This window comes from Lutra lutra, chromosome 8 (assembly GCF_902655055.1).
Source record: "Lutra lutra chromosome 8, mLutLut1.2, whole genome shotgun sequence".
NCBI lineage: Eukaryota > Metazoa > Chordata > Mammalia > Carnivora > Mustelidae > Lutra > Lutra lutra.
Window position 1 is genome coordinate 86891999 of NC_062285.1, and position 13210 is coordinate 86905208.

The 13210-nt window shown below is 40.7% G+C and overlaps 1 protein-coding gene across 3 annotated transcripts in view; it reads left to right on the top strand.

Annotated features, from left to right (window-relative positions):
• Positions 1 to 13210, top strand: part of PLBD1 (phospholipase B domain containing 1) — a 58992-nt gene that overhangs the window by 27339 nt on the left and 18443 nt on the right. For all 3 annotated transcript variants that reach the window (XM_047743099.1, XM_047743098.1, XM_047743100.1), the window contains 2 exons: positions 65 to 205; positions 649 to 793. In XM_047743099.1, coding sequence (XP_047599055.1) covers positions 65 to 205; positions 649 to 793 — 286 coding nt within the window. The remainder of the gene's footprint in view (positions 1 to 64; positions 206 to 648; positions 794 to 13210) is intronic.

Genomic DNA, 13210 nt, shown 5'->3' on the forward strand with positions numbered 1-13210 from the left:
AAACAAGAAAATGACATCCAACTATCACAAATCACTGTTAAGAGTGGGCTTTGTCTTTCCCCAGCCCATGACCATGTTCCAGATTCAGTTCCTGAATGCCGTCGGAGATCTGTTGGATCTGATTCCCTCGGTTTCTCCCACAAAAAATTCCAGCCTGAAGGTTTTCAAGAGATGGGACATGGGACATTGCTCTGCTCTTATTAAGGTAAGACACATAGCAGCCTCCGTGTTTTTCCTTGCTCTGGGCCACACAGACTTTTTCTGTATGTCAACCCAAGTGTGGCCACATCTCAGTCCTGGCTCAAGCCAACTATCAGCTCATGTGACCTCTATCTAGAAGTTAAGACCTGGAAGGAGCTGATGGAGGGAATTACAAGTACCAGATGTTACCTCTGTTTCTTCTACCATTCCTCCCGCGCCATATGCACCTACCACTCCTACCTCTGACAGTCTTCCATTTTGGATATTGGGAGGACAGAGTCTGTCTGTTTTATGCACATTAAAGGTTAATGTTGTGCTCCTTGGCCGTATTTTCTCATAATAAATATGGCGATGAACACCCAAATTGACACAATCACTGTACACTTCCTATGCCTGTAGGCAGTTATCTATATACCTCTTCATCATTCACTGTGATTCTGGCTGTAGGTTCTTCCTGGATTTGAGAACGTCTATTTTGCTCACTCAAGCTGGTACACATACGCAGCCATGCTCAGGATATATAAACACTGGGACTTCAACATCAAAGATAAAGACACCAGCAGTAGTCGCCTCTCTTTCAGCAGTTACCCAGGTAAATAAATTTAGAGGGACATTGGAGTACTCTTCAGTATTCTTTCAGAATGAAACCTTGGCCATGCGGAGTAACTGGAATGGGAGAAGAAACCTTTAGAGGTTAGTATGCGTGAATGAACGTTGATGTTCAGAACGCCTTTTGAAGAACTACAGCTCTAATGCTTTTATGTAATGGAACGGTGTGAAAAAAGTTAGTAGCTGCCCGAAACTCACTTCATCAAATGCCACGTGAGGTACGAGATGCTTTCCTAGGCTCTGCGGTGGAAGCCAGGTTGGGCAACAGAGATCCTGCTCTCGGTGGTTCCTCAAGGGCCTGTTTCTTTTATTCATCACAGTATCCACAGAACTTAACTTAGTGTGTGGCACCTTGTACTTAATTTTTGCTGAATGAGTGGATGAATGAATGCATAAGCTTATAAATCTTACACTAGAGCAAGATAAGTACAATACAGGTAATAATGGTATTATTACTGGGTACTGTGTGAGCTACAGTGGAAATGTAAGGGATGTTAAGAGTATTCAAAGGAGGGTCAGCTCATACTGGATTGTCAGGGAAAGGAAAGAGAGGCCAATACTTGAGATAAACCATGAATGATGCCTAGAATTTGAACAGTGGGATGGGTGGGGAGGATGGTCTCTGTGGAGTAGGAGTTGCAAACTCCTGTTCTTAAAGGGGCCAGGCAGATGATGTAAAATGGATAAAGGGGGGCTGGTATAAGAAAATGAAAGTGAAAACAATTGCAACAAACACATGACCCATTGAAAGGGTGCAAAGTGCTCAGCTCTCATTGAGTGTTGTCACTCAGCAATATGGCGGTCAGTGTTGCCAGATCCTCCAACTTCTGAAGATAAAAATAGGGATGTAACAAAATGCACTGTGTGAACCTAACTAAACAGTTCTGCTACCTGGAATGGCCCCCTCAGTTGTAGGTTTGGAATCTCCTCAGGGAACATTATGGGTAAAGGCAAGGGGAAAATTCTTACCAAACAACTAAGAGTCCAACAGTGGATACAAGGTGGACAGTTCTGACCTTTAATTACATATTTGTAACTTACAGGGTGGTTATACTAACCACCTGTTGTATCTATCTACCTTTGTCAGAGTTATTACCCCTTCTGCTATTATTATTCCTGGTAGTATTAATACCATCCTATTATGAATTCTGATCAATGGCATAACTTTGTTTTGTGCTGTCCTTGTGACCCGATCCTTCCTTTGAAAACACTTTGATTCCATCTTTGTCATTGCTCACTTAATTGTTTTAGTATTGAGGGGGGCTGGGCACTCCTTTCTCAGAGTTAGACTGTGTTTTGATTTCTTTGTATTCCTTTAGACTGCAGTTTAAGGACAGCACAAGACCGAGGCCAGTCAAATACTCATATTCTTCCTCTTATTTGCAATAAAAGGCAATGTTCAGATGTTACCTGCACTACTTTGAAGTCTCTGCAGAATGGCGTTCTTCTGTAGTCTGAATAATCCTGGATCCCTAAGGTAGTGATGGGGAAGGACATGGAGGAATTTCCTATGAAACCTAAAAGTCTGTTAACATTTGTATATATGTATATATCTTTCCAGAACAGATAGATACGTAGATAATAGAGGTTTTTTTAGGAGCATTTAAACTGAGAGAAAGCAATACTTTTTTTTTAAACCCAACATATTTTTACAGGAGCTAATGTAGGAATATGATTCATATTTTCTTTCATTGGACACTTTTGTTCTCAGAAACAAACATGAAAAATGTGGAGGGTCTCATCTCTATTACAAAGAATTGTTTGATTAAAGGACCCACCTGCTACTTTGGGTTCATCCAATATGTATGGAGTTAAGCTTTGCTGTGAGCTTCATCTCCTGTGCACTGCTGATCCCAGAGCAGAGCTGGGTGGCTTATTTGTGGCTGGTGTTGGTGGAGGAATGCCAAGGGTAGGAGTGCGGTATCAGGATCTGGAGGTTGTTCATGATATGAGCAAGGGTATTAAGAATTACTGAGTCAGAACAGAAATACCAAGTCATGAAATATTTGTGACTTGGCTGAAACACGTATTAAAGATGACATAACTGGGATGATATAGACACCATTATTATAAAGATACAAATAACTCTGGAGATTTCCAATGCCCCTATCCATACTTTTATAATACATCATGACCCCCCACTCCTGCCCAATTCTGTAGAAGTGACCACCAAGATGATTGCCCTGAAAAACACTATAGCTTCAAGACACAAAGACATTTTTTTTTTGTTTTGATGTCATCAAAAAGGAAAACGGTAGAACTTGAACAGCTATAAACTGTTCCTCCATGTATGAAATCCAACGTAAAACTTTACTTTGGCAGGCCTTGGCTTTTCCTCATCTGTAGAATGAGACTAATATAAAGACTGACTTCATAAAGTTGTAAACATTATGTAATTAATTTATTTGTTTGCGATTTTCTATGAAATTGTCATGTCAGGCAAAGTATTTATGACGGGAAACAGGACAGATGCTGTCCCTATTCTATCAAAATTTGTATTCTGATAGAAGGGACAAATAAAAAGCAGTGATTAAAGTGTGATTTGTGTAATAATAGAGAAGACTAGTTTGGGGATGTTGGGATAGCTTCCAAGAGAAAGTAAAATTTAAGTTGAGGCACAAAAACAGGTATAAATTAGCCATCAAATGAGGACAGTGGGGCGATAAAATGTTCCCTGTGGGCCAAGCAGCATGTGTGAAGGCTTGTAGGCAAGAAAAAAATATGTGGAGAAAGCCACAAAGACGGAATGGAGGACAGTGAAGACCATTCAAGTGACAACATTAACACATTTGCATTTTAGAATTATCTGGCCCACAAGAGGAGGAGAACGAGAGAGGTTGCCAGGAGAATATTTAAAAGCCTGAGGCAATAAATAATCCAGGTACCTCAAGATATGTAATGTTTTGTAGATGGTTAGTCAGGATGTAGATGGAAGACTGAGCTCCATCTTCAAGAAAAGAACAATATCAACAATGACTGCTGAATTACTTCATCAATTCAGGAATTTCTATGAGCTCCCGTTATCCTAGCCAGAATCCTTGAGAGATAATGACCTAATGGTAGTTGTCAGAAGAGCACTCCCAAAATCGTAGTCCAGCACAGGAGACTAGAAGAAACGATAGTAATCCAGCACACTCGGACTTACTTTAGTCAGTCTCATGCTCTGTGTTCACCAGAGCCCCAGGTGTTGACTCCCTAAAAATGAGGTGGTTATGTCAAGGAAACAAATTAATATAATAATTCTCATCTTAGGGCGCCTGGGTGGCTCAGTGGGTTAAAGCCTCTGCCTTCGGCTCAGGTCATGATCTCAGGGTCCTGGGATCGAGCCCCGCATCAGGCTCTCTGCTCAGCAGGGAGCCTGCTTCTCTCTCTCTCTCTCTCTCTGCCTGCCTCTCGGCCTACTTGTGATCTCTCTCTCTGTCAAATAAATAAAAATCTTTAAAAAAATAATAATAATAATTCTCATCTTAATCTAGGAAAGGTAAGGTGACTTGGTAGCTTCATAGTTTCTATCTTTTCCAGACTGTTTTTTGTTTTTGTTTTTGTTTTTTTTAAACTGAGTAGGACTTTCCTTTACCCTTGGGGAAATGATTCCACCTGAAGATCCTAATATGAAATGCCCTGAGAAAGTCAGAAGGAGACCACAAGTCAGCCGGGTGCTATTAATAAAGCTCGGGACTGTCCTCGGGCTCAGGGGAGTGATGTTCCAGGTTTTTTTTTGTTTGTTTTTTTGTTTTTTTGTGTTTTTTTCAAATGAACACAAATTTTATTGGAAAATAAGGCTAGTTCAAGAAAGAAAACTTGGCCTGATGTTCCAGTTTTGAAGTGCCTTCCTCAAAATTTCCGAAGTGCCCCCTCCAGCGCCTGGAGACCAGCCAGGTTGGCAGTCCTGAGGCACCCTGGAGCTGGCCTGCATCCCATGTGTCTTATTGAGTGGGCACCTGGGTAGCTTAGTCAGTTAAGTGTCCAAGTCTTGATCTCAACTCAGGTCTTGATCTCAGGGTCTTGAGTTCAATTCCTGCGTTGGAGCTTACTTAAAAAAAAAAAAAAAGTCTCCCCCCCCCATGTATGTCTAATTTAGGAAGCACTTTTACAGAAATTTTCAAAATATCCTTCTAGTGCCCAGGACTAGCCAGAATAGCAGAACCATCCAGATGGGGCTGGGCTTAGACGGGAGCCCACATGGCTCCTGGTCTTCGGACGTCCGTCTTCTGAGAGCTCTTTCCTTCCACCCTTATCCGTACATTCAACAAGATGTTGCTCGTCAACGTGGGGGGTGCTGGGACTCAAGCCCATCTGAGGTCCTACTGAGCTGATAGATCTTTTCTGCTGGCATCACAGTATGTTTGCCCCATGACTGAGCAGACAGAATGTTGGTAATAGGATGATTTGAGGTGGCCCTCGTGTCAGACACAACGTGTGATCAGGGCTCCAGGCTACCGAAGGTCGCCCTTACCCTCGGGCTACAGCATGTGTGTGGAGCTACCTCCCTTCAACAGCCCTGGAAGTTGGCAGAGGAGGCAACAAGGGAATTTACCGTGGTGTCCTGTGCTGGCCCTCAGGGTGGTCACCTCACCCCTACAGCCTCTGTACCATGTGCTCGGCAGTCCTCTGCGGAGGGCTAGACCTGGCCCTCACAAAGGCTTTGGAGAATCTCACTCCACAACACAAACAGACCTTTGCCACAGATCTCGTGCCCCTGTGAGGTAACTTCCTACTCTCTCAGGCTGGTCTTTAGCCAAACAGATACACCTTGTGAGACAGGGGCTGGCCTTCTGGCTCTGCCCACAGGCTTCTCACCTGTCTCGCCCATAGGTGGGGGTGTGTGGACAGTAGGGTAGCATCAGTGCGGGAGGAAATCACATTCTAGGAATGCAATGGTTATAGCATAAGGAGTCTAAGGGAAGACGGACACAGAAGGAAAATATGTTGACATACGTTTGTGCTATAAAATTCTGAATGGCAGAAACAAATTGTCATTCCCACTTAATATTCTGGGTAAGGTTTGCATCTGGAGTCGTTGTTAACAAGAGCAGTAATGATTTTTTGAGGGAGTTCTTAGTGTTCGACAGCAACATGACAGACTGCAGACCGGCAGGGTCAGTAAGTAAATGGTGTTAGGGAATGGCACAGACAAAGAAATCTACATTGTTTGAGTACAGACAGGTTACAAAGAGGCCTGGCTTTATGAATAATAACAATATTGCCACCCTTTTCTCGTGGCAGGTGACACATAATTATTCAGGAACAATGCACTTAATAAGGAATGTACAGAGATGGTACCCGGACGCTTTAAAGAATCTTTACATGCCCCAATTGGAGGATAGATACCCATTATTCTAAATCTTCATTTATAAGTCCCTATACCTCGTAAGGGCCTGTGAATTTTGCAGTTTGCCTCTTCATCAAATTGTTTATATAGGCAGGAGCCCTGCAAAAAACAAGTCACGTAGGGCTCTGAAAATTCTAAAGAAGGTAGCCCTGGATAACCTTGCTCTGGAAGCATCCCATCGGTTTTGAATTGCCGTGGTCCGTTATACCGAACAACTGAGGAAGGTAAAAAACCTACGTGAGCCCTCCGGCAGGGCAAAGCCAACTGCTGATTCTGGCCCCACAGTCACGAACCAAGACAGTAAGAGAGAGAAATCCCACAGGGAATGGCATCACTACAAAGGTAGCTAATACCACTGTATGAAGACCTCATTGCAAAGGGCTACTGATTTCGATTACATTGAATCTTTAAATCAGTTCAAAGTAAATCGACATGTCGGTAATACTGAGTCTTTCCACCCACAATATCATATCGATGTTTAGGTAGGTCTTCATTAACTTGAGCAATGCTTTGTAGTTTTTCATTATAAGGGTCTTATATACCTTTAGCATTTTGATATCAAAATGTTTGATGCTACTGTAATCAGAATTGATATTTTCTTCCTTTTCAAGTGGTTCTTTGCTTTTATAGTTTAGCTGTTGCAAAACTATAAAATTAAACAATACAAGCCACTCCAAAAACTAGAGGCTTGAGATCAAAACAATCATTTAGTATCTCGTGGTTTTTGTGGAGACCAGGAATTTAGATTAGGGCACAGTGAGGATGGTTTGTCTCTACTTCTCTGTGTCTGGGTCTTCAGCTGACAAGGGCTGAGGGACTGAAAGCTATGATAGCTTAACTGAAGCCAGAGGATTCATTTCCAAGGTCACTCACTTACGTGGTTGGCAAGATGGTGCCGACAAGTTGGTTCCCCTCTCCCTGGGCCTCTCCACAGGACTGCTCAGGTAACCTCACGACAAGGTGCGTGGCTCCCAGCAGACCAAGTGATCCAAAAGAACAAGGCAAAAGTAGCAATGCCTATTATGACCTAATCTCAGAAGTCACACATTGTCACTTCCACCACATTCTATTCATTGGAAGCACATTATTGTGATCAGCTCACAAACAAGGAAAGGAAATTCAAGTCTATCTTTTAAAGAGAAGAATGGCAAAGAATACATGAAAATTTTAAAACCATCACAGTACAGAAATACAGTTTTTTTTTTTTTAATATTTACTGTTTATCCTGGGACTTTTCTAAATTCACTTGTCAGTTCTAACAGCTTTTCTGTAGATTTCTTGGGATGTTTCTGTATACGTAATCATGCCATCTCTGCGTAAAGACAGTTTTACTGCTTCCTTCCCTTGTATGTCTTTGTTTTCTTACGTGATTGCACTGATAAGACCTCCAACACAGTGCTGATTGGAAGTGGCATGAAAATCCTTTGTTATTCCTGATCTTAGGGGAGAAGTATTCAATGTTTCAGTATAAAGTATGATGTTTGTTGTAGGTGTTTGGAGTTACCCTTTATAAGTTTAAAGACGATCCCCTCCCTTCCTATTTTGTTTAATGTTTTTGTTTAACACATTTTTGTGAAGTTCTCAGCTTCTATGAAAAGAATCATGTGATTTTTCTCCTTTACTAATATGGTGAGTTCCATGGGTTGACTTTCAGACATGAAACCAGCTTGATATTCCTGGGATTATCCCCATTTAGTCATATTATTCTTTTTATTTATTTTTTATTGAACTTACTGATATTTGGTTAAGAATGTTTTCATTTATATTCATGAGAGATATTGGTCTGTGGTTTCTTGTAATAGTTTTGGTGTCTTGGTATACCCGTCCTCATAATCTGAGTTTAGAATTATTTTTTTTTCTTCTATGTTTTCTGAAAGTGTTTGTGTAGGACTAGCAATATATTTTCCCTTTAATGTTTAATAGAATTCATCAACTGAGCCATTTAGGCATGGGCTTTTTGTTGGAAAGTTTTTTTTTTTTTTCAGGTTTTAATTTTTTTATTTTTTTTAGCATAACAGTATTCATTATTTTTGCACCACACCCAGTGCTCCATGCAATCTGTGCCCTCTACAATACCCACAACCTGGTGCCCCCAACCTCCCACCCCCCACCCCTTCAAAATTCTCAGATCGTTTTTCAGAGTCCATAGTCTCTCATGGTTCACCTCCCCTTCCAATTTCCCTCAACTCCCTTCTCCTCTCCATCTCCCCTTGTCCTCCATGCTATTTGTTATGCTCCACAAATAAGTGAAACCATATGATAATTGACTCTCTCTGCTTGACTTATTTCACTCAGCATAATCTCTTCCAGTCCCATCCATGTTGCTACAAAACTTGGGTATTCATCCTTTCTTTCTTTTTTTTTTTTTTTTTTTACAACTTTATAAACATATATTTTTATCCCCAGGGGTACAGGTCTGCGAATCGCCAGGTTTACACACTTCACAACACTCACCATAGCACATACCCTCCCCAATATCCATAACCCCACCCCCTCTCCCAACCCCCTCCCCCCATCAACCCTCAGTTTGTTTTGTGAGATTAAGAGTCACTTATGGTTTGTCTCCCTCCCAATCCCATCTTGTTTCAATTACTCTTCCCCTACCCCCTCAACCCCCCATGTTGCATCTCCTCTCCCTCATATCAGGGAGATCATATGATAGTTGTCTTTCTCCGATTGACTTATTTCGCTAAGCATGATACCCTCTAGTTCCATCCACGTCGTCACATATGGCAAGATTTCATTTCTTTTGATGGCTGCATAGTATTCCATTGTGTATATATACCACATCTTCTTTATCCATTCGTCTGTAGATGGACATCTGGGTTCTTTCCATAGTTTGGCTATTGTAGACATTGCTGCTATAAACATTCGGGTGCACGTGCCCCTTCGGATCACTACGTTTGTATCTTTAGGGTAAATACCCAGCAGTGCAATTGCAGGGTCATAGGGTAGTTCTATTTTCAACATTTTGAGGAACCTCCATGCTGTTTTCCAGAGTGGTTGCACCAGCTTGCATTCCCACCAACAGTGTAGGAGGGTTCCCCTTTCTCCGCATCCTCGCCAGCATCTGTCATTTCCTGACTTGTTCATTTTAGCCATTCTAACTGGTGTGAGGTGATATCTCATGGTGGTTTTGATTTGTATTTCCCTGATGCCGAGTGATATGGAGCACTTTTTCATGTGTCTGTTGGCCATCTGGATGTCTTCTTTGCAGAAATGTCTGTTCATGTCCTCTGCCCATTTCTTGATTGGATTATTTGTTCTTTGGGTGTTGAGTTTGCTAAGTTCTTTATAGATTTTGGACACTAGCCCTTTATCTGATATGTCATTTGCAAATATCTTCTCCCATTCTGTCAGTTGTCTTTTGGTTTTGTTCACTGTTTCCTTTGCTGTGCAAAAGCTTTTGATCTTGATGAAATCCCAAAAGTTCATTTTTGCCCTTGCTTCCCTTGCCTTTGGTGATGTTCCTAGGAAGATGTTGCTGCGGCTGAGGTCGAAGAGGTTGCTGCCTGTGTTCTCCTCAAGGATTTTGATGGATTCCTTTCTCACATTGAGATCCTTCATCCATTTTGAGTCTATTTTCGTGTGTGGTGTAAGGAAATGATCCAATTTCATTTTTCTGCATGTGGCTGTCCAGTTTTCCCAACACCATTTATTGAAGAGGCTGTCTTTGTTCCATTGGACATTCTTTCCTGCTTTGTCGAAGATGAGTTGACCATAGAGTTGAGGGTCCATTTCTGGGCTCTCTATTCTGTTCCATTGATCTATGTGTCTGTTTTTGTGCCAGTACCATGCTGTCTTGATGATGACAGCTTTGTAATAGAGCTTGAAGTCCGGAATTGTGATGCCACCAACTTTGGCTTTCTTTTTCAATATTCCTTTGGCTATTCGAGGTCTTTTCTGGTTCCATATAAATTTTAGGATTATTTGTTCCATTTCTTTGAAAAAAATGGATGTTACTTTGATAGGAATTGCATGAAATGTGTAGATTGCTTTAGGTAGCATAGACATTTTCACAATATTTATTCTTCCAATCCAGGAGCATGGAACATTTTTCCATTTCTTTGTGTCTTCCTCAATTTCTTTCATGAGTACTTTATAGTTTTCTGAGTATAGATTCTTAGTCTCTTTGGTTAGGTTTATTCCTAGGTATCTTATAGTTTTGGGTGCAATTGTAAATGGGATGGACTCCTTCATTTCTCTTTCTTCTGTCTTGTTGTTGGTGTAGAGAAATGCAACTGATTTCTGTGCATTGATTTTATATCCTGACACTTGACTGAATTCCTGTACAAGTTCTAGCAGTTTTGGAGTGGAGTCTTTTGGGTTTTCCACATATACTATCATATCATCTGCAAAGAGTGATAGTTTGACTTCTTCTTTGCCGATTTGGATGCCTTTAATTTCCTTTTGTTGTCTGATTGCTGAGGCTAGGACTTCTAGTACTATGTTGAATAGCAGTGGTGATAACGGACATCCCTGCCGTGTTCCTGACCTTAGCGGAAAAGCTTTCAGTTTTTCTCCATTGAGAATGATATTTGCGGTGGGTTTTTCATAGATGGCTTTGATAATATTGAGGTATGTGCCCTCTATCCCTACCCTTTGAAGAGTTTTGATCCGGAAGGGATGCTGTACTTTGTCAAATGCTTTTTCAGCATCTATGGAGAGTATCATATGGTTCTTGTTCTTTCTTTTATTAATGTGTTGTATCAATTGATTGATTTGCGGATGTTGAACCAGCCTTGCAGCCCTGGAATAAATCCCACTTGGTCGTGGTGAATAATCCTTTTAATGTACTGTTGAATCCTATTGGCTAGTATTTTGGCGAGAATTTTCGCATCTGTGTTCATCAAGGATATTGGTCTGTAGTTCTCTTTTTTGTTGGGATCCTTGTCTGGTTTTGGGATCAAGGTGATGCTGGCCTCATAAAATGAGTTTGGAAGTTTTCCTTCTATTTCTCTTTTTTGGAACAGTTTCAGGAGAATAGGAATTAGTTCTTCTTTAAATGTTTGGTAGAATTCCCCCGGGAAGCCGTCTGGCCCTGGGCTTTTGTTTGTTTGGAGATTTTTGATGACTGTTTCAATCTCCTTACTGGTTATGGGTCTGTTCAGGCTTTCTATTTCTTCCTGGTTCAGTTGTGGTAGTTTATATGTCTCTAGGAATGCATCCATTTCTTCCAGATTGTCAAATTTGTTGGCATAGAGTTGCTCATAGTATGTTCTTATAATTGTCTGTATTTCTTTGGTGTTTGTTGTGATCTCTCCTCTTTCGTTCATGATTTTATTTATTTGGGTCCTATCTCTTTTCTTTTTGATAAGTCTGGCCAGGGGTTTATCAATCTTATTAATTCTTTCAAAGAACCAGCTCCTAGTTTCGTTGATTTGTTCTATTGTTTTTTTGGTTTCTATTTCATTGATTTCTGCTCTGATCTTTATGATTTCTCTTCTCCTGCTGGGTTTAGGGTTTCTTTCTTGTTCTTTCTCCAGCTCCTTTAGGTGTAGGGTTAGGTTGTGTACCTGAGATCTTTCTTGTTTCTTGAGAAAGGCTTGTACCACTATATATTTTCCTCTCAGGACTGCCTTTGTTGTGTCCCACAAATTCTGAACCGTTGTGTTTTCATTATCATTTGTTTCCATAAATTTTTTCAATTCTTCTTTAATTTCCTGGTTGACCCATTCATTCTTTAGAAGGATGCTGTTTAGTCTCCATGTATTTGGGTTCTTTCCAAATTTCCTCTTGTGATTGAGTTCTAGCTTCAGAGCATTGTGGTCTGAAAATATGCAGGGAATGATCCCAATCTTTTGATACCGGTTGAGACTTGATTTAGGACCAAGAATGTGATCTATTCTGGAGAATGTTCCATGTGCACTAGAGAAGAATGTGTATTCTGTTGCTTTGGGATGAAATGTTCTGAATATATCTGTGATGTCCATCTGGTCCAGTGTGTCATTTAAGGCGTTGATTTCCTTGTTGATCTTTTGCTTGGATGATCTGTCCATTTCAGTGAGGGGAGTGTTAAAATCCCCTACTATGATTGTATTCTTGTCGATGTGTTTCTTTGATTTTGTTATTAATTGGTTTATATAGTTGGCTGCTCCCACGTTAGGGGCATAGATATTTAAAATTGTTAGATCTTCTTGTTGGACAGTTCCTTTGAGTATGATATAGTGTCCTTCCTCATCTCTTATTATAGTCTTTGGCTTAAAATCTAATTGATCTGATATAAGGATTGCCACTCCTGCTTTCTTCTGATGTCCATTAGCATGGTAAATTCTTTTCCACCCCCTCACTTTAAACCTGGAGGTGTCTTCGGGTTTAAGATGAGTTTCTTGTAGGCAACATATAGATGGTTTTTGTTTTTTTATCCATTCTGATACCCTGTGTCTTTTGATTGGGGCATTTAGCCCGTTAACATTCAGGGTAAGTATTGAGAGTTATGAATTTAGTGCCATTGTATTGCCTATAAGGTGACTGTTATTGTATATTGTCTCTGTTTCTTTCTGATCTACTACTTTTAGGGTCTCTCTTTGCTTAGAGGACCCCTTTCAATATTTCCTGTAGAGCTGGTTTGGTATTTGCAAATTCTTTCAGTTTTTGTTTGTCCTGGAAGCTTTTAATCTCTCCTTCTATTTTCAATGATAGCCTAGCTGGATATAGTATTCTTGGCTGCATGTTTTTCTCATTTAGTACTCTGAATATATCATGCCAGCTCTTCCTGGCCTGCCAGGTCTCTGTGGAAAAGTCTGCTGCCAATCTAATATTTTTACCATTGTACGTTACAGACTTCTTTTCCCGGGCTGCTTTCAGAATCTTCTCTTTGTCACTAAGACTTGTAAATTTTACTATTAGGTGACGGGGTGTGGACCTATTCTTATTGATTTTGAGGGGGGTTCTCTGAACCTCCTGGATTTTGATGCTTGTTCCCTTTGCCATATTGGGGAAATTCTCTCCAATAATTCTCTCCAATATACCTTCTGCTCCCCTTCTGTTTCCTCTTCTTCTGGAATCCCAATTATTCTAATGTTGTTTCGTCTTATGGTGTCACTTATCTCTCGAATTCTCCCCTCG